This window comes from Prunus avium, chromosome 4 (genome assembly GCF_965620075.1).
Source record: "Prunus avium chromosome 4, drPruAviu1.hap1.1, whole genome shotgun sequence".
NCBI classification, from domain to species: domain Eukaryota; kingdom Viridiplantae; phylum Streptophyta; class Magnoliopsida; order Rosales; family Rosaceae; genus Prunus; species Prunus avium.
The window spans coordinates 30598156-30620517 of record NC_142287.1 but is presented as its reverse complement, the minus strand read 5'-3'; the positions used below and the strand labels follow the sequence as shown (position 1 = coordinate 30620517).

Sequence of the window (22362 nt, the reverse complement as noted above, 5' to 3'; positions counted from 1 at the left end):
CTAAATTTCAAAATTCAATAGCCATCAAATGTTTTTTCCCTATGAATAATGTTACTCTTATCACATTTGTATATCATATTCTCATACCACCGTTTTAACATTTTCTTTTTTTTTTATGATTTATTAACAATTTTTAATCAATATGAATGTCCCACCTCATGGTAAGAATCTATTCTTTCCGTAATCCTGTTCGGTTAAATTTAATAAATAAATAAAAACCTTTACTTAGAGAATGGAGGATGAATGGAAAGCTTTGATAAAGTCAAAGCCATCCAATAATTAGAAATATTTGTGAAAAGGTGCTTCTTATCGGATCATTAGATCTAAGATTCATAATCATGTCTAAATTAATTGTCCACGGTTTTCCCTTTATTATTAATTAAAAATATCTTAGTCTTCAAGCTCACAATTCTCATATGAGAAATGATGTCAGCCCACCACATAAATCTGAAATCGAATGTGCTCATGGCATATTCCAACGCGCATTGGTCAACCTCCACCCATTGACCAAGGAGTTTTTTTTTTTTTTCTTTTCTTTTCTGTATTCCGTTTTTTATGAGGACCAAGAAGAGTGTTAAATAAATCCAGTGGGAGAAGAAAATTGTGGTTTTTTTTCTTCCAGATGGATTCATCGTACCCTGGCTTAAATATAATAAATCATGTTGTCATGCGTGATTATTTTAATCACCAGTGTGCATCTTGTTTACAACATTAATAATAGTGTTAAACATATTTTAAAGCATTTATTACGGTACTAATCGTCATTCTTAAAATATTTTCATTGTACTAACATCTTTTCAATTCGTATATATTAGCCTCTTTGCACGCGCTTCCGCGCCTGTAAGAGGCTTTTTTTAAAAAAAAATTAAATTTATTTAGAATTAAAAAAGATAATGGGTAGTTGTGTTCCATAAAAATAGGCCATTATCTGATTTTTCTTTTGAATTATATTTTTTTAAAATATGAAAAGGTGTGAATTTACCATATTATTCTCATTTAATTAATAATTTCAATTCTTAATGTTTGCATTAACCAAGGGCATTTTCTGGTATTTTAAATGTTTCACCATTCTCTGCATTTTGCTTTATATATATAGACATACGTAGGGGTGGGCATCTAAAACCGAAATACCGAAACCGTACCCTAACAGAACCGTACCATACCGATTTCATACCGTTTCATTCGGTACCGATCAATATTCGGTACCGTACCGTACCGTACCAATAGAGTATGGTATGGTAGCGGTATCAAGTATCTGGTACCGATCAATACCGTACCGTACCGAATACTATTCAGATATATAATTTTCTATTGAATATGTTGATGGATATTGCATATGTTGATTAGGATTTGGTTGATTTGGATATTGAATATGTTGATGGATATTGAATATGTTGATTAGGATTTGGTTGATTTGGATATTGAATATGTTGATGGATATTGAATATGTTGATTAGGATTTGGATATTGATAATTGAATATGTTGAATCTTTGAATTTGTAACTTAGGCATCACTTATTTTGGTAAATGAATATGTTGAATATTGAATTGGTTCATTTTTTAGTTGTGTCATTTTTGTACCGAAATGGTACCGATACCGTACCGATACCGACACGGTACGGTATGGTACGGTACCAATTTTGACAAACGATAATCCCATACCGTACCATACCGATTTAAATTTCTGGTATCGGTAGCGGTACGGGCTCAATACCGTACCATACCGTACCGTGCCCACCCCTAGACATACGTGTATAACTTTAGAGAGCATTCAAAGGTTTCGTAGGAGGTGTGTTTGTATTTCTAATTACGTATTTCTTTTTCTTCGAGAGCCGTACATAAGAATGTATTTCCAAGCATGGATGAAAAGGATTTGTGCAAATATGGTCCCCCATCTCACATGAAAAATGAGTTGATGATGGACCACAAAAATTCTCAAAACCCAGATCGCCATGGCTTTCTAGTCTTTGGCTTTGAATTGGTGACATCTATCTCGTCATCCAACTCACAAGAATTGACCATGAAACAACAGAAGGTACTACTAGACCAACAAAACGAAGGCAAAGGCAACTTTGCTATCTGAATGTTTTGATAAATGTAGCAATATTATTAGTTTATTTATGGCAATGTTAATTTAGTACCTAAATTAATTTGTATAAATTTAAAGCAAAATATGGTTTTTCATCCGTTATGACTTGTTAATCTTTTGGCATATCCAATCCAACTGACATTGCTAAGTACACATATATTATAAGACATTTAAGACATGATGAACATACATACATACATATATATAGTTCTTTTTTATTAAGAAATCTATTTGAGTTAACATCTATTTAGGATTCCAATTTGATCAAGGATACAAGGGAGAGATAAGTTGGGTTTACACGGATAAATTTGATAGAGTTGAAGCTCTATCTAACTTGTGGAATATCTATTATATTAGGCTATTGACTCATGAGGTGATAAGGATAAGCTTTAAGAATTCCTTTATGGGCTAGGAACCTCAAGGCTCTCACCCTATAAAACTAAGGCTTGGTCTTCCTCTCTCTATGCACTCTAAATCTCTCCTGTATGGGTAGGAATATGAGTCTATTTTCTTTGCATAAGAGTGGGGACCAAAGCCTTAGTTTTATAGGATGACAGCCTTGAGGTTCCTAGCCCATAAAGGAATTCTTAAAGCTTATCCTTATCACCTCATGAGTCCATAGCCTAACATAATAGATATTCCACAAGTTAGATAGAGCTTCAACTCTATCTAACTTATCCGTGTAAACCCAACTTATCTCTCCCTTGTATCCTTGATCAAATTGGAATCCTAGATAGATGTGAACTCAAATAGAGTTCTTACATTCTCCCACTTGAGTGAAACATCCATTCAAGACTCTTCTTTAAAGATCAAGGATCAAAACCTTATGTGCACAATTTGGAAAGACAACTTGATAACAATATCTATGTCAAACTCATTGTTAAATATTACCAACTTAAAGGACTACACACGATAACCATTACATGGTATCATCCACCTATAATCACAGCAAGTAGTAACATACACAGAGTACCAACAAGCTATGTCCAACATCACATGATGAATAATCTAATCTTTGAAGTTATTCATTCACCTAATCTTTGAAGTTATTCATTCACCACACGAATGGTCCTCTTTATGATCAATATATATATACACATATGATCTTACCTGTAGCTTAAATAGTTTTATAACTTGAACTGTAAACTGTAATCATATTGCAAAAGGACTACATACACGATAACCATTACATGGTATCATCCACCTATAATCACAGCAAGTAGTAACATACACATAAAGTACCAACAAGCTATGTCCAACATCACATGATGAATAATCTAATCTTTGAAGTTATTCATTCACCACACGAATGGTCCTCTTTATGATCAATATATATATACACATATGATCTTACCTGTAGCTTAAATAGTTTTATAACTTGAACTGTAAACTGTAATCATATTGCAAAATTCAATGAAATCAAAACAATATTCATTTAAGAATCCAAACTGTCCAGAAAAACTTAACTAGATGACAAGACAAAAACACTAGCTCGAACAACAAAAGCTTAAGCAAATTAGCTAAAATGAGAACAAGTCATCAACTCTCACTAGACTAAAGAATCTTCAAAGTTGGACAGTAATCCCGTATTGGTCACATGCCTATGAAAAGCATTGTTTGAAATTGCTTTATTTAAGGGATCTGCTATCATTTCTGTAGTGTTGATATAATCAACAGTGGTTAAGCCTTCTCGAACCTTCTCTCTTACTAGCAAATACTTCACTTTCATATGCTTCAGTCCAGCAAACCTTTTGTTGTTCTTGCAAAAGAACACTGCTCCTTTTTTTATCACAAAACAACTGAATAGGCTTCTCTATAGAATCTACTACTTTTAGGTCTTTTATGAAGTTCTTCAACCACATGGCATGTGAAGTAGCTTCATAACACGCCAAGTACTCAGCAAACATAGTAGATGTAGCTATAGATGGTTGTTTTTCACTCTTCCAAGCAACTGCACCTCCTCCCATCATGAACACAAAACTAGAAGTCAACTGGGAAGTATCTTTGCATCCTGCAAAATCTGAATCTGTGTAACCAACCAACTCCAAGCTATCTGTTCTTTTGTATACTAGCATATGTCATTTTGTTCTTTGCATGTATCCCAACACTTTCTTTGCAGCCTTCCAATGTGCAATGCCCGGATCAAATTGATATCTGCCTAATACACTAATGGAAAATGCTAGATCAGGTCGTGTGCACACCTGTGCGTACATGATACTGCCTACTACCGAAGCATATGGTTTGTCCTTCATTTCTGCCCTTTCTACATCATTCCTTGGACAATCTTCTTTGCTTAGTTTGTCTCCCTTTGAAACAGGGACCTCAGCTCCATTACTTTGAAGCATGTTAAATTTCTTCAACACCTTCTCAATATATGCCTTTTGAGATAAACCTAGCAACCCTTTTTCTCTATCTCTGTGGATTTCGATTCCCAATACATATGATGCTTCTCCAAGGTCCTTCATCTCAAAACTCATGGAAAGAAAACTCTTAGTCTCATGTAAAAGACTTTCATCACTACTAGCAAGCAAGATGTCATCTACATAAAGAACTAGAAAAATGAATTTACTCCCACTGAATTTTAAGTATATGCACTCATCTAATCTGTTTTCGACAAAACCATTTGAAGTAATGATCTTGTCAAACTTGAGATACCATTGTCTAGAGGCTTGCTTCAAACCATAAATTGATTTCTTCAATTTACATACCAAATGCTCACTGCCTTCTTCTATATAACCCTCAGGTTGCAGCATGAAAATTTCTTCACTTAAACCTCCATTAAGAAAGGCTGTTTTCACATCCATTTGATGTAAAAACAAATCAAAATGAGCCACAAGTGTCATTATGATCCTAAAAGCATCTTTGGTTGAAACTGGTGGGAAAGTTTCATTGTAGTCTACTCATTCTTGTTGTGTGAAACCCTTGGCCACTAACCTTGCTTTGTGTCTCTCAATGTTACCCTTAGAGTCTTTCTTGGTTTTGAACACCCACTTACAACCAATGGGTTTAATTCCTTGTCTCGACTCAACTAGCTCCCACACATTGTTACTTTGCATGGATTCCAACTCAGATTGCATATCCTTAATCGACTTCGTAGAGTATTCACTAGACATAGCATGTTTATAATTTGATGGGTCCTCAAATTCAATACCGTCAAAATCAGCTTCATTCAAATATACAAAATCTGGCAGCACATTTGGTCTTCTCAAATACCTCAGGTTCATTCTCAGCTCTTGTTGTGGCAACTGTTGATTCTCAAATGCCTGAGGTTCATTCTCTTCCCCATTCAAATTCTCCATGTCTTGATCATGAATCACAGGTTCAGCTGGTGCATTAGTTTGAGAAAACATTTGATTTAATGGTAAAGGCAACACTTGATCTGTGACACTTACAGGTTCAGTTCCTATCTTTCCTTCTTCTCCAAAGACAAAGTCTTTATTAACTCCTTCATTGTCATCATGCTCTATAAACCCTGCCTTGCCTGTCTCCACAATTCTATTCACATAATTAGGACAATAAAATAAAAAAACCTTTTGATCTATCAGCATATCCAATGAATCTGCAGCTCACTGTTTTTGGATCAAGTTTAGCAAGTTCAGGATTATAGATTACATATGAAATAGGACTTATAGAAATATCTAAATCTTACACGGTTTGAATCATTGAAAAATAATGTGTGATGGGCTCTACAAAAGTATTCCTCAAATAAGCTTATATATATATATATATATGTATTATTTAACTTTTAAAATGTTCATTGATTTCTTACCAAATAAGTCCTAAACGTCGAAGCAAATAATTGTAGTTTAGATTAAGATTGTTTGACTTTAAACTCGGTGGAGTGTTATGTGAAGTTACCTAAGCCCAAATAATACAACCAATTATATTGAATCCGAATATATAAATCCACATAGGCAAAAAAATGTCCAATAAAAACAAGATACAAAGAAGAAACACTTAAAATTAGTAACACCATAAACTGCTTAACTAGACTACTCATGCATGGCAAATAAACGAGTTTAGTGAATGAATATATACTAATTAACTAGAATTTTGTCTAATGCTATTTGTATCTCAAGTTCGACTCACATGGATGATAAGAACAATATATATTTATGATGAGTTCAACACCTAGTTGTGGTGTAGCTTTGTTGTGAGTGTATAACCCGTTATAAAAATATCTTGTAAAATATCAAATCGTTAATTAACACAACATATTTTAGTAACTAACATGTCAATCGTCAATGATCTGACCCGTTATAAAAATATCTTGTAAAATATATCGTTAATTAACACAACATATCTTAGTCACTAACAAGTCAATCCTCAATTATCTGACCCAATTATACAAACCAGCTTAACAATTAAAATTGATTGACTTGTGACCTAAAACTAATATAGCATAAACCACTATTGATTACACTTGGAAAAGAAAATCAGTCTCATCAGCAAAAACGTGGGAGTTTTTCTAGTTACCCGAAAGGATCTTAAATTCCAGATATGGCATAATTAATGAAAATCTTAAATAGCGGCTTGCATGGTGAAATGCGAAGCATGTCAACGAACTTTCTTCAACTCATGCTGGTCTATAAAGTACAAATATGTTGGTGTCGTTAAAAATTAGGAAATATTGATGTGGAGAAATATGTATTGGAACATATTTTAGTAGTTTATATTTTTAAATAATTCATTTCCAAACAAACAGACGAAAACCGCGTAGAGAAAAGATGGAGTTTATCCCTAGTTTATTGTGGGACCAGGGTTAAAATATTGGTAGTTGGATAGACATATAGTTCTGGCCAAAAAAAAACAAGGAAGAAGATAAAATATAGTTAATAATAATAATGAAATAATTTCAATAGAAAATAATAATAATGAAATATAAAAGGTGCGAATCGTAATATTGTGGTAATGATGAAGACACGCAGTTGTAGGGACAATGATGAAACACGATTCATGATTGGAGTATGTATGGTGTATATATGCCAAAAACATGATAATGAGATTAGGTTTTTATATTCCTTTGATTAGATTATGGTGGGTCAACATGCATGCCTGTAACATTGTATTTAGTTTCCATTCAAATGCACATTTTAGTTTTATTTATTCTAATACATATAGGTCGATCAATGACCAACTACCAGTTGTTTATAATATATGGGATGGATGAGTAGCCTAACTTTTTTTTAATAAGTTTCATACGAAGTTCCTTAATTTTTCAATGTGTTATAAATACTATGAACAGCTTCATTATGAGAAAATTGAAATTCGGGGGACAACCTATAATTTGTCTAATGTAAATCATCATATAGTTCAATCAATCAAAAGAAAATGGAAGGCTCAACAATCTCACGTGCTTCCACATCACTCAATAAGAATTGCACATGTATTAGGCGCAAAAAGATGTCACATGGGAGAAGACATGTTAAAAAATCTTAAAACTCCCCGTTCATTACCCATTATTTTTTTAAAAAAAAATTCAACCATGCGTCTCAATGATCACAATGGGACTCGATTGATTTTGAAATTGAAACATCAAATTCCTCCACGTAATATTTACACACTAAAGAAGAATTGATTGAAATATCTTGATTCAACAATTACCTTATGACAACAAAATAATAATTCCAATTTTGATTGTCATTAGTGCTCTATCACTTCTTTTGTCCAAACACGCCATTACAAACAATATAGGAATACAACAGATATTCAAAAGTTTAGTCAGTGACGAATCCAGAATTCTCGGGTCATAGGGTCAGTACAATTTTGTTGAAGGAATTTTAACCATTTACTTCATTGAGAACCAAATATATGATAGCGATTGATAGTGCTTATGTTAGGTATAAAGCCATAACTCCACAAAATTTGGCATGTGTAAAATGCCAAAAGCTGACGCGGACCACACTCCAGTCCAGATACAAGTAACTGAAATAAAATAGACCAAGTAAATAGCAACCCCCACGTATTAAAAAAAAAAATATTCAAAAGAATACATTCTTCCTGCACTCATAATTAAAGAAGGTAAAACAAGAATAATTTTTCGTATGCGCCATCATCACATCCTTTGATAACATGCATCTTCATTTCACCATATAAATAAGTCATACAGCTTTTGAGTGGTTTTGCTTTTTGTTTGTACTTTTTTTTTTCTTTCATTTCATAATTTTTTTCATTTCATTAACGAAGCGTTTAGTGAAGTTTGGTTTGTTGTGTGTGAAATAGCATTTCTTTTTAAACCATATTGCATCCATGGAAGAATCCCAAAATGATGCAGAAACAAAATTGACTTATCCAATATAATTTGTTACATTCTGAAATATCAAGTTCCAAATTTGGTTGAACGTAAAAGGCCTAATGACATGAAAGTTTCCCAAATAGTATGGTTTGGATAAGTAAGTTTGCCCCTACAAAAAATGAAGAGACAATAAAAAAAAGTGAGAGGTCCACAGACAAGACAAGGATTAGTGTGGAACCTTCGAAGAGATTTTAAATGGTTAATGTTGATGCACAAAAAAAGTTCGGCACTTTTGGGCTCAAATTAGTGATGTATGGATTTTCGGTAAGTCCTGGGCCTTGGTGGAGCGATCGATCTACAAGATGAAAACGGCGATAAGGCCTTAGGCAGTAAGTACGAAGTAAATAGTAATCTAGACAAAGTAATGGCTAAGTTTGTCAAAAGTTCAAGTTACCTCAATTTTGGGACTTGTGCATGTTGTGTAGAATTTCGATATGGGACTATAGAAATTTACTATGGGTGCTCCACGTGTCCCAGAGGGTAATTTCAATATCAAAGGGGCCTGGTCTTGTGCTCGGCAATGAGGGGTGCCAAAGGCCTCCCTACCGATGTCGATTCTTAGTCCACATGTGACCTCCGTATTGGTATGTCGAATTAGGTATAAACAGTTAACAAAACACCATGCTTAATTATATTATGCATCTGTGGGGCATCTATCCTAATTACATATAAATAATTTCTACTAGAAATTGGTCACTATTAAGTGATTGTAGGAATTTGTGCTTATGTCCAAAGTTGGAGGCTGCTTGGATCTGTCAACCCTCTAGTCTAACACGTTTCCTATCTTCTTGGAATTTTTCGGAGGAAACAATCGACTCATGTCATTCGTGTCAAATAATTTTAATTCAATTTATTTATTAAAATTGTGAAATTAATAAAATCCCTTGTTCTAAAACCAAATGTATCACATATATGCTTCTCATAAAATAAAATAATTTATTGTGATAACATCTAAAAAAACCAACTTATAAATCAAACCAAAAAAAAAAACATCTAGGACTTGTATTTTCAAAGTTAATCTTTTGTTTTAGCTAGAACGAGACATGGAGAGAAAGAAAAAGAAAGTTGACCTTCTGTTCATGAGTTCAACATTGTTGGCACCTGGTACTACTTTCGAAGCTACTGTTAGGGTTCACACACACTTAGAATTCGGAAAAATCTAGGGTTTCACTTTAAAGTCGAGTCTCGGTGAGTTTAGTACTAGGCAAACAGTGTTACCATGCAAGAAGCCAAACCTCCAAGTAATCACAAGGCATACTCAAACGCTTATTTTTCCCAACAGATTAATGAATTTTGTATAATTTTATCCGAATAAGTCCATAACACTAACACATAAGAGTTTGCATTAATTTGATCGATAGTCAAGTGATACGCTTTGAACTTATAAGAAATGCCAAAGCTACCAACTGGCCGAAGGCACAGCTTTAAACTAGTTGATTATTAAGTTAATTGGTAGATTTAGATTATATATAATTTAATTGGTAGATTTAGATTATATATAATATAATGGTCATTACTTAAATATACATGTGAGGGAGATATATGTCTGTGTTACCATAGTAAACATGACTTTTTATAGTAGTAACTAATTTGAAAGTAATGGTGTCTAAAATATTTAAAGAGTAGATTGTGCTAAAGTATATAGGAAAATGAGAGGGGAGGGTCGGTGGAATGAGAGGGGAAGGTTGGAGGGATGAGTAACAAAAGTAAAAACAATTTCAAATAGATTTCAGTTTTTAGTTTTTGTTTTCACTTTTGTTACTCATCCTCTCTATCCTCCCTGTTAATCAATATCAAATGAAGAACTATGAAGAACAATTTCTAGAGAGAGAGAGAGAGAATGAGATATCAGGAATAAAGAGAGAGATAGCAGCGAAAATGAACTTTCTTTCTTAATGAACCAGTAATTTAGAATACACTACTATACGCAACCATCTTAACTAACTAACCATCACAACCTCTAATCTTATGCCAAGTGTCACAAAAAATGCCAATTCAGGTAGTTCGAGTGGTCCAATTTCACGTTCACAAATGTCGAAATTGTAGAAATAAGAGCCGTGATCGGAGATTGCAAAATCTGAAGTTGTGCAGCAGTCACCATTGTTGCAGTACAGAACGAAGCAATTCACTGAGAACTTATCACAAACACTTGAGCGGCACAATGCCAAGAGAGGAGAAGAAGAAACAATCACACTTCGAGATCGAATCAACAAACCCTAGAAAATTACGATTATTTGAGAAGACACAGAAATCTGGAAGAAGCAAGAAACAAAGAGATCAGAGGTAGCCGAAGATCAAATCGAAGACAGAGATAGAGGAAGCAAGAAGCCGGATCAAAGAATCTACGTGAGCGGTAATGGCGATTGATACCATGTTAATCAATATCAAATGAAGAACTATGAAGAACAATTTCTAGAGAGAGAGAGAATGAGATATCAGGAATAGAGAGAGAGATAGCAGAGAAAATGAACTTTCTTTCTTAATGAACCAGTAATTTAGACACTACTACAAAAATCGAAATAGACGACGGTAATCCACCGTCGTGTATTCGATTTTTCAACCGTCGTGAAATCGAGCGACATCTTTTGATGCATAAAACCACGACGGTAAATCTCCGTCGTCTATTATTTCTAAAGACGACGCTTTTACTCAAAACCATCGTCTATTATATGTAAATAGACGACTCTTTTACTCAAAACCGTCATCTATTATGAAGTAAAGACGACCCTTTTTATATGAAAATGGTCGTCTATTATGAAGTAAAGACGACCCTTTTCATATAAAAAGGGTCGTCTATTATATGTAAAGACGACGGTTTTTTTTATAAAAAGGGTCGTCTATTATTAAGTAAAGAACTATGTTTTATTATATCCAAAGACGTCGGTTTTGTTAAAAAGCCATCATCTATTAAATGTGAAGACGACGATTTCTTGAAATATTTTCGTCTATTAACTCTAAGACAACGATTTTTTAGTAAAACCGTCGTTGATTGTATATAAAAAGACGTTATGGTGTTAAAAGAGGTCATTGATAATATATACAGATGACGGTTTTTCCAATAAAACCATCGTTTTATTATCTTTAGTTTTTTGAAGAGTCAATAGTTATTACATAGTCAACCAATCTTTATTCTATTACATACATACTTCCTACCTATAATTAGAAATAACGGAGCTCACAAATTCTACTAATTTGATTTTAACTTCATCAATTTGTTCTTGGGTTGACTTAGCTCTGCCTTCTTGCACATTTTCCAAGTTGTTGGTGTCGGAAAAGGAAAGACCTGCACGAAAGAGACCCCAATACTCTTAAACATAAACTTGTTTAGCAGTAACCTTAGCAAAAAGATCTATGCAGCTCTAGAATGATAGCAGAACACAATTGGCATAATTGGCAAAGTACCTGTTCTTGTGGTGGCACCATAACCTGTTCTTGTGGTGGCACCATAACAAATGAAAAATCAGAGATTCAGAAAATTAACAATGAAATTCCAAAATAATTAAAGTAAACAACAAAAACAAAAAGTATTTTGGACCTGATGATGTTGTCGGTCCAAAAACAAACGGATCTAGTGAGGGATGGGTATGTTTTGCCTCATCTTCTTCGTCAGCTTCTTCTTGATTACGAAGGCCTTGTGGGACGGCTGTGCATATTTATAAAAAACCCAAATGAGAAACTCACTTAAATCCCACGAAATTAGCACAATACATGAACAAACATATATATATATATATATACCGATTTCCATAAGTCTTTCTAGATCGAGTCGCTGAGTTTGATGAGCGAGTTGAGTGCCTGAGAGCGAGATCTTCTTTGAAGAAAGTGAAGGTCGAGATCTTTCAAATCAAACCTTTCAACCAGCTTTGATTCTCAAATACAGAACCTCCCTCTACATCTTATGGATATGCGAAGACCTCAATCTCTCAACTCCTTCATTGATATCGATTTTTTGATGATTTTGTAGAGAGTTTCATGAGGGTGTTTTAGAGAGTGCAGGAGGGTTTCAAGGAGGGAGATATAAGGTTTTCAGAGACGGGGGAAAATCTGAAAATTTGTCGAGCGCGAATTCACTTAAGTAGCCTTTTTTTAGCGTGTTTTAAAAGACGACGCTTGTTAATGAGAGATAAGGTTTTCAAAGACGGGTGAAAATTTGAAAATTTATCGAGCGCGAATTCACTTAAGCGGCCATTTTTTAGCGTGTTTTAAAAGACGACGCTTTAAAAAAAAAACCGTCATCTTAACATATAATAGACGACCCTTTTCATATAAAAGGATCGTCTTTACTTCATAATAGACGACCATTTTCATATAAAAAGAGTCGTCTTTACATATAATAGACGACCATTTTTATATAAAAAGGGTCGTCTTTACTTCATAATAGACGACCCTTTTTTTAAAAAACCGTCATCTTTACTTCACAATAGACGACCCTTTTTTTTAAAAAGCGTCATCTTTACTTCATAATAGACGACCTTTTTAAAAAAAAAACCGTCATCTTTACTTCACAATAGACGACCTTTTTTTATTTATACTTTCATTAAATACAACATAAGATTTTGTGGTATCCACTAGTGTAAATATTTTAAATTGAAGATCAAATTGAGTCATTGTATTCATATAGGGTCAAGGAGTGTAGCTGTAAAAAATCATCAAAATCGGAGTTAAAATAACCGTTAAATCTTGATTTTTCGTTTATAACCATCAAAATGTTTTGTCCCGTTACTTGATCTTTGATTTATTTATTTATTTTCCGATTTTTGGCGTATATGATCTCGATGTGTAAACAAACAAGTTTGACGGTTGGATCGTTGAAATTAGTTTCGTAGAATGCGTATGCTATCAAAACAATATATTCACTAACAACTAAGAGTTTATTTATACTTTTATTAAATATAACATAAGATTTTGTGGTATCCACTAGTGTAAATATTTTAAATTGACGATCGAATTGGTTCATTGTATTCATATAGGGTCAAGGAGTGTAGCTGTAAAAAATCATCAAAATCAGAGTTGAAATAACCGTTAAATCTTGAATTTTCGTTTATAACCGTCGAAAAGTTTTGTGCTATTACTTAATCTCTGAATGTTTATTTTTTCCGATTTTTGGCGTATATGATCTCGAAGTGTAAACAAACAAATTTGACGGTTGGATCGTTGAAACTAGTTTCATAGAATGCGTATGCCATCAAAACAATATATTCACTAACAATCAAGAGTTTATTTTTACTTTTATTAAATATAACATAAGATTTTGTGGTATCCACTAGTGTAAATATTTTAAATTGACGATCGAATGCAGTCATTGTATTCATATAGGGTCAAGGAGTGTAGCTGTAAAAAATCATCAAAATCAGAGTTGAAATAACCGTTAAATCTTGTTTTTAAAAAACCGTCATCTTTACTTCACAATAGACGACCCTTTTTAAAAACAAACCGTCATCTTTTCATATAATAGACGACCATTTTTTAAAAAAACCGCCATCTTTACTTCATAATAGACGACCCTTTTTAAAAAAAAACCGTCATCTTTACTTCATAATAGACGACCATTTTTAAAGAAAACCGTCATCTTTACTTCATAATAGACGACCCTTTTTAAAAAAAAACCGTCATCTTTACTTCATAATAGACGACCATTTTTATAAAAAACTGTCGTCTTTAAATATAATAGACGACCTTTTTTATAAAAAAACCGTCGTCTTTACTTAATAATAGACGACCCTTTTTATAAAAAAACCGTCGTCTTTAAATATAATAGACGACCCTTTTTATAAAAAAAACCGTCTTTACTTAATAATAGACGACCCTTTTTATAAAAAAACCGTCGTCTTTACATATAATAGACGACCCTTTTTATATAAAAATGGTCATCTTTACTTCATAATAGACGACCCTTTTCATATAAAAAGGGTCGTCTTTACTTAATAATAGACGACCCGTTTTATAAAAAAACCGTCGTCTTTACTTATAATAGACGACAGTTCTTTCAAAACAACCATGTCTTTACCAAAAAAAAGACACTTGATTTTTAAAAGACGACGCTTGTCATACCTGCTGTCGTTGTTTTTTGGTCAGATTTTAACTCTGAAGAAAAGCTTTTTAATAAGACGACGCTTTTTTATTTGTGTGCGTCGTTATAAAAAAATTCTCAACAGTATCTCCATTTTTTAGTTGTTTAAGTCACTTATCCACGACGGTTTTTTATTACCGTCGTCTTTTTAAAAACAACGACGGTTTTTTGTTCTACCGTCGTCTTTTTCTGGTCGTCTTTTGCCCTTTTTGTAGTAGTGAGAATACACTACTATACGCAACTATCTTAACTAACTAACCATCACAACCTCTAATCTTATGCCAAGTGTCACAATCCTATCATACTCTAACACTCCCCTCTCATCTTCCCTCTCAATCTCATCTCCACTCACTTCCATCGTCCCTCTTTTCCCTCTATATTCAAGCACAAAAAATAAAAAATAAAAAATAAAATTGAAATGTTTATCAAACGGGCCCTAACTAGATGTATCACAAAGTTTATGAAAAGAGAATGTGAGGTATGTGAGATGAAAATGCTAAAATGATAGGTTTGGAAGAAAGTAATTTGTAAACCCTAGCAATCTTTAGTTTCAAATTTAGTAATTAAACCAAGGCCTTGACTTTTCCGTATGTACATGATTGACAACAAAAGATTCTTAATAATTTTATAAGACGATTAACACTCCTACCAAAGAAAAAAGAGAGAAGACAATTAGCAAAGAATCTTACCAGCAAAAATGAAAAAGAATCTTACCAATTTTTTCTATTATTATTAATTCAAACTGGTACCTAAATTTCAACTCTAGGTTTTAGTAATTAAAAACTCACACTGTTAAAAAATTTACATGCATGCATTAATCAAATAAAATTCTTCACAGATTAGAAAGAAATAAAACATTTAGCTGATAATAGAGGAAATACCACTATATCAAAAAAACCACTTTTTCTTACGACGAAGAAACATTTAACGATTCATTCTTTCATTTCATCGAGTGCAAAATATTAAAATAAATATTGGATACATATGCTATAACATTTCCAAGTACATTTAGATGTTTTGGCTTTTGTATTGTGACATCTGAATATTCACAGTCCATCATCCCATGTTCATTATTTTTTTCACCGGACCATATTTGCTTTTCCGGAAAATTGGTTTGATATTTCTGATGTACTTTTTATGATGACACAGGAATTGGCTATAAATAAATATATTGCTGGAAGAAAGGTGGCGCACATTATTGCATATAATAGTACTAAAATTAGTATAGCCACACAAAGATAGAAGGGGTTCCACCAGATTAGACACTCCCAATCTACCAATCAGTTTCGTGGGCCCACTGCTAACATTTAAAAAAACTTTACACAATCGAATTTTACTGACAAGTGACAACCTGCCCGCATCAGAAATTCATATTTGCATTGCATCTGAAAATAAATTCATATTATTAATTTTGTTTCACCCTTCTTAATATTTTATTAAATTCTTTGTTATTTTGCTTTTTATTTAATGGCAGTAGATTATATACAAATTAGCTGCTTAAGTCTCAGACATCAGCTGATTAATTACCAAATGTGTTTGTCTCTCTTGGAAATGAATAACAAAATATATACATCAAAACCAAACAACTTCTCCTCCTACTCTCTTCCTCCTCTGTCTGTCTCTTTCCATATTCTCTCTCATTGATTGGCAGAGAGATGCTTTATGTGTAAACTCTTTCATTAAAGCAGCTGAGAAAGGCCTTGTGTTTTTTTCTGTTATTTGGCTGAAACTTTGTGCTTTGAACAAATAAACAGCCAAAACGGCCTGTGAACCTGCACACAACTCTCTCTTTCTGTTTCAGCCTTCGTTTTTTTCCCGGAAAACCGACTTGGGTTTCTGCTCATCTCTCTGCTTTAGTACAAAGGGATGCTTATTGATCATGTGGCTGAGCCTCAACCTCTTCTCCAGCTGACCCCACTTGGGAATTCCAGTGACAAAGTAATAATTATAACTTCTTTGTCTGTTCTATCATTTCATTTTCTGTGTGAGGTGCTATTGAGCTCTTCTGCCCTCAATTGGGTCTCTGAGTTTTAATGCTTTTTGTTCAATTCCAGTAATTGCTGGCACTGAGTTGAAGTAGCTTTAATTCATTTTCAGCTTGTACCAAGATTGAACCTTTAGTTTTGTTTGATTGAACTTTAGGTGGGTGTCAATTTTTGAGCTCTGCCTGGCTACAGGACTGATGTCAATTTCTTGTTACTGTCTAGTAATTGTCTCTTGTTGCTTTAAAATGAGTTGTTTTTGAACTGGACATATCACCCTAATCACGGGTTTTTGTTCTGTCCTTATTTGGTCTTCAGATTGTATTGCTGAGTTTCAATTCATAGTTCTATTGGGATGGATTTCAAGTGAAGATCAAATTTTGAAGATCTGGTTCTAATCACTTTTAGTGATATTTCATATTGGTTTTCTTTGAGTTTTCTATTATAGCTTTATGAAAGCTGCAGAATCATTTGAAATTTCAATGGCTTCAAGAGTGGAGATTGATGAAGATAGTGATACCAACAAAGGCAGTATGTGGGTTTTGGATCAGAAGCTTGACCAACCCATGGATGAGGAGGCTGGCAGGCTTAGAAATATGTACAGGGAAAAGGTACCTCTCTCTCTCTCTCTCTCTCTCTCTCTCTCTCTCTCTCTCTCTCTCTCTCTCTCTCTCTCTCTCTTCCTCCTGTATATACAGATGTAATTCAATGAAGTGAAATGGTATTTACTCCTTGTCAATGAATTTAAACCTTCTGGCGTTTAACTTTTTGTAAGTCAACAAGTTCCAATTTATAATTCCAATTTCCAAAGATTTTCAACTGGTAAATGACTTCAGCGTGATAATAATGTTGTGCATATTTTAAGATGTTGGAAATGAATATGTGGATTTCTTGTGTAGTTTTTGTTGGACGTATTTCAATTGCTATGAAAACGACTGAAAAAGTGATATGCTATATGGTTTAAGTAATTGCCTGATATTAGTGGATTCTGAGGATAATGTATATTCTTGATTGTGTTTGCTGATCCAATTTTCAAATCTCCAGAAGTTCTCTGCACTATTGCTTATGCGGCTTGCATTCCAAAGTCTTGGAGTGGTTTTTGGAGATTTGGGTACTTCTCCCTTGTATGTTTTCTACAATACATTTCCTCATGGAATTTCAGACCCGGAGGATGTGGTTGGAGCTCTGTCATTGATAATATACTCTCTTACTCTTATCCCGCTCCTCAAATATGTGTTCGTTGTTTGTAGGGCGAACGACAGTGGTCAAGGTAAACCAAACTCTATATGTAGATTTGCTTCATCAATTGTCTGGTGTTTTATGGGATGGTAAAAGGGATGAAGTACATATGTTCACTGTTACAGCTTACCACATGCAATGGTGATTATTCACATGTGTCTACCTGTAATGATAAACATAAAAGCAGTATACTTGGTCAAATATGTGAATTGTTCTGCATTTTTATTAGAACATTCTAGTCAGACTTTCCCATCAGTAATTGTTAAGAAAAATGTTGAAGAACAAATTAGCTTGTGTTTCCTTTTTCTTGTTTATCTTTAATAAAGTAGTCTCTGGCAGGAAAGTAATTAGCTTGACAGAATTATTTTGTAAAAGAAGTAGCATATACATGTGTCTAGTGTTCGGCTTACATGCCCATATTATTTTTACTTACCAATTTGACCCTGAACTCATGTCGTTGATTTTACCGTATCACTCGTAGCAGTGTGAGTGAAGCCACATTTGCAAACGAACTGATTATTTAGGTAACACATTGGTACATATACTTCTTGATTTAGAATAGAGGAGGTGTTTAACTAATTTCCTTTATTAGTTATTTTCCTGAAATTAATTTAAACATGACACCGTGTATCTTGTGCTCGTTGTTCTCAAACTGCATGCGTCCAAGAGTTGTATGGTACTGTTTGTTGCTCATGAGTCGCCATAAAGTTCTACGGAATAAGTGGTTTCTGCGTTGCAGGTGGAACATTTGCTCTTTATTCATTGCTCTGCCGACATGCAAATGTAAAAACTATTCCTAACCAACACCGGACTGATGAAGAGCTAACAACGTATAGTCGTTCTACTTTCCATGAACAATCATATGCTGCAAAAACCAAGAAGTGGTTGGAGGGGCATGCATCAAGGAAGAATGCCCTTCTTCTTCTGGTCCTCGTTGGCACTTGTATGGTGATTGGTGATGGGATTCTTACTCCAGCTATATCTGGTACACATTTCTTGACACTAGAAGTCATATAACTTTTCCTAATAATCCATCTGTTTATCCTTTTTGTCTCTCTGCCCTTATTTTTTCTATGATAAGCAAAAGTTGTTTATTAGAAAGGGCCCAATGGGGGCACAACCCAGGCACACAAGAACCGCAAGGAACTTTTTATTAAAAGGCCTAAATAGGTAAATAAACAAAAAAAAAAAAAATTATGGAAAAAGATAATGGGATGCGAGGGTGAGTCTGGTTATCGCCACGGATAACAATCTCTTCCAACCTTACAATCCTAGAGTTTCTTTCCAAAACAAAAGAAATATACTTTAATAGGAGCTGTAGATTACTAAAGATTCTTCCAAGAAAGGAATTAAAATGGGAAAAAATCAACGCTTGAAATGAGTGTGGTTAAAATTGTTTTGTTTCTCTCTGTATCATTAGAAGATATCAACTATGCTTTGCTTTTGGCAGTTTTATCAGCTGCTGGCGGGATCAAAGTAAGCAGCCCTGGCATGAAAAATGGTACCGTCATATTCCTTGGAACTAAATGTTTTTATTTTTTATATGTGGTTCCTTGCCTCTGTACCTCTCTCAGTCACTACTGCTGAATTATGTCTTTAACTGACACTTTGTTTGTTGTGGTGCAGATTATGTCATACTTGTTGCTGTTGTAATATTAGTAGGCTTGTTTAGCGTACAGCACTATGGTACAGATAAAGTTGGTTGGCTCTTTGCTCCCATTGTGCTTCTTTGGTTTCTCTTAATTGGAGGTATTGGCATATTCAACATCTGGAAACATGACAGTAGCGTTTTGAGAGCTTTTTCGCCCGTCTATATATATCGGTATTTTAAAAGGAATGGGAGAGATGGTTGGACTTCCCTTGGAGGTATCATGCTTAGTATAACAGGTAAAGTTTCTGTATCCTAATTTCACTTTTCAGCTCTTTAAGTTTCTGTATCCTAATACCACATCTGCTATTTTGGATTCTGATGACAAATTATGAATGATTACAGGGACTGAAGCACTCTTTGCCGACCTTGCCCATTTTCCAGTTTCAGCTGTACAGATTGCTTTCACTACGGTTGTGTTTCCTTGCCTTCTTTTAGCCTATTCTGGACAAGCTGCGTACCTTATGAAATATCATGACGACAAAACCGTGCTTCAAGCATTTTATCGTTCCATTCCAGGTTTGCCCTAATCGTTATTTTGCATACATGGGAGAACACATAAACGGTTTTCTCATAATTAAGCGCACTAAAATTTTTAGTAATAGTATTTGATAGAATTTGAAAAATATAAAAATATTTACTCAAGTCTTTTTATTCTTTTAAATCTTAACTAATGTAGATTACTGGGTCTTTTTTTGGGTACGAAGGAGGTCAAAGGGGGATTGGTAGCTTCAAACTTTGACTTTGGGTGTGTGGGTAAAACTCTCTACAAAAATCCAAAGTTGGGCTGAACTTTAATTTACTAAACCAACCTGCTTTCAAATTCATGTGGAAAGTTGAGACATAAAGGATAATTTCTAATTCACGGATTAAAATGATAAATTGTAAGATGAAACAGATACAAATTCCATAAAGTTCTTTTATGATATGAGTATTAAGAAATCTTTCATCTCTATGAGCCCATACAATTTGGATTCACTCAAATTTTTTCACTGTGCCATTCTCTATTGACTCTCTAATGTAAACTGAGAATATAGGGGAAACGAGTAACATAATCTCTTAAACAATAAGTAGCATATTGTTGTTCCAAAGATGCTTATTGCTTTTCATACTGCAGAGAAAATATATTGGCCAGTCTTCATTGTTGCGACTCTAGCTGCAATAGTTGCAAGTCAAGCAACTATATCGGCGACTTTTTCAATAATTAAGCAGGCTCTTGCACTTGGCTGTTTTCCTAGAGTCAAAGTTGTACACACATCAAAGAAGTTCCTCGGCCAAATATATATTCCAGATATTAATTGGATTCTTATGATTCTTTGCATTTCTGTGACTGCTGGATTCAAAAATCAAAGCCAAATTGGAAATGCATATGGTAAGTTCATCCTTTGCTAAATGTCCTGAAGCTTATGTAAGCCATATTCTCTACTTTGTTGAACTAGGCTCAAAACGCAATTATGAAAAATTCTTGGAAAGAATGTTTGGAACTTTAAATAAAGAAATATGAGAGGAAGAAGTATTTGAGATAAATTAGGAGGTGAAGATGTATTTGGGATAAATTAGGAGGTGAAGAAGTAGGGAGGTGGTGAACTTTTTGAGGTGACAGTACAGACCAATAGTTAACTGACTTGCTGCTGTGAGAAATCGTATAAAAACCTGCTCTGGTACCATGATAACAATCCAAAACAAAGAGAAGATAGAAGTTCTTACTTTATTGAATGATTTAACAACCCAAAACATTAATAAGAGATACAAGAGTATGTGTACACCTTTAATAATATTCAATTAGAATTTTGGTCTTTGATTTTAAATAAGTTAATATTTATGGTAGCTCAAGGTCTTTCTTCCAAATCAAGCTTGCACTCAATTGCATTATGTTTTATGTTATAACAGGGACGGCAGTTGTTGTGGTCATGCTAGCAACCACACTGCTCATGACTCTAATCATGATATTAGTGTGGCGCTGTCATTGGATTCTTGTCCTGATATTCACTGGTTTGTCACTGGTTGTGGAATGCACTTACTTTTCTGCTGTCCTCTTCAAGGTTGATCAAGGTGGATGGGTTCCTCTTGTGATTGCAGCTGCCTTTCTTCTCATCATGTATGTTTGGCATTATGGTACATTGAAACGTTATGAGTTTGAGATGCACAGTAAGGTTTCAATGGCATGGCTTCTTGGACTTGGCCCCAGTTTAGGACTGGTTCGGGTCCCTGGGATAGGACTTGTGTACACTGAGCTTGCAAGTGGAGTGCCTCACATCTTTTCCCACTTCATCACCAACCTGCCTGCGATCCATTCTGTTGTCGTCTTTGTTTGTGTGAAGTATCTTCCTGTATACACTGTCCCAGAAGAAGAAAGATTCCTTGTAAAGCGGATTGGCCCCAAGAGTTTCCACATGTTCCGTTGCGTTGCAAGATACGGTTACAAAGACCTCCACAAGAAAGATGATGACTTTGAGAAAAAACTCTTCGATAACCTTTTCATGTTTGTCCGGCTCGAGTCCATGATGGAGGGGTGTTCAGACTCGGATGAGTACAGTATATATGGCCAGCAAACTGAGAGGTCAAGGGAAGGCCTAATAAATAATAATGGCAACACAATTGGATCGACTGCGGACCTTACTATCTCATCAGTGGACTCAATTGTGCCTGCTAAATCTCCATTGCATGCAAACAATACTACGAGTTCATCCAGTCAACTGAGCATGCAGAATGAGATTGATGAGCTAGAATTTTTGAATAATTGTAGGGATTCTGGGGTGGTGCATATACTTGGGAACACGATCGTGAGAGCAAGGAGGGATTCCAGGTTCTACAAAAAGATAGCTGTTGATTACATTTATGCATTTCTTAGAAAAGTTTGCAGGGAGCACAGTGTGATCTTCAATGTTCCTCATGAGAGTCTATTGAATGTTGGACAGATTTTCTATGTGTAAATTTTCTGTCTATCATCAATGAAACTTATATCATACTGTAAATGCCGATTGTTTTTCACTCTAGTTGCGTTTTAAATCATATTAGGAATGCAATTAAAAAGTAAAG

At 34.3% G+C, this 22362-nt stretch overlaps 1 protein-coding gene across 4 annotated transcripts; it reads left to right on the top strand.

The window, feature by feature from the left end:
• Positions 1 to 15999: 15999 nt before the first annotated feature.
• LOC110767336 (potassium transporter 11) lies at positions 16000 to 22314 on the top strand. 4 transcript variants are annotated; one of them, XM_088252655.1, is made up of 9 exons: positions 16000 to 16392; positions 16902 to 17047; positions 17481 to 17706; positions 18415 to 18660; positions 19126 to 19176; positions 19302 to 19562; positions 19669 to 19842; positions 20441 to 20695; positions 21214 to 22314. In XM_088252655.1, exons 2-9 carry the CDS (start codon positions 16919 to 16921, stop codon positions 22254 to 22256), a joined length of 2385 nt encoding a protein of 794 aa, XP_088108781.1. In that variant the 5' UTR covers positions 16000 to 16392; positions 16902 to 16918; the 3' UTR covers positions 22257 to 22314. The 4 variants fall into 4 exon arrangements, with proteins under 4 accessions (XP_088108781.1, XP_088108779.1, XP_088108780.1 ...); XM_088252653.1 differs by having other exon boundaries at positions 16885 to 17047; XM_088252654.1 differs by having other exon boundaries at positions 16755 to 17047; positions 17484 to 17706.
• Positions 22315 to 22362: the final 48 nt, after the last annotated feature.

Coding starts and splice junctions, on each gene's coding strand:
- LOC110767336 (XM_088252653.1), top strand. CDS start 16,889: ATGAAAGCTGCAGAATCATTTGAAATTTCAATGGCTTCAAGAGTGGAG. Junction 19,563..19,668: donor TATCATGCTTAGTATAACAG/GTAAAGTTTCTG, acceptor GAATGATTACAG/GGACTGAAGCACTCTTTGCC. Junction 20,696..21,213: donor CCAAATTGGAAATGCATATG/GTAAGTTCATCC, acceptor ATGTTATAACAG/GGACGGCAGTTGTTGTGGTC.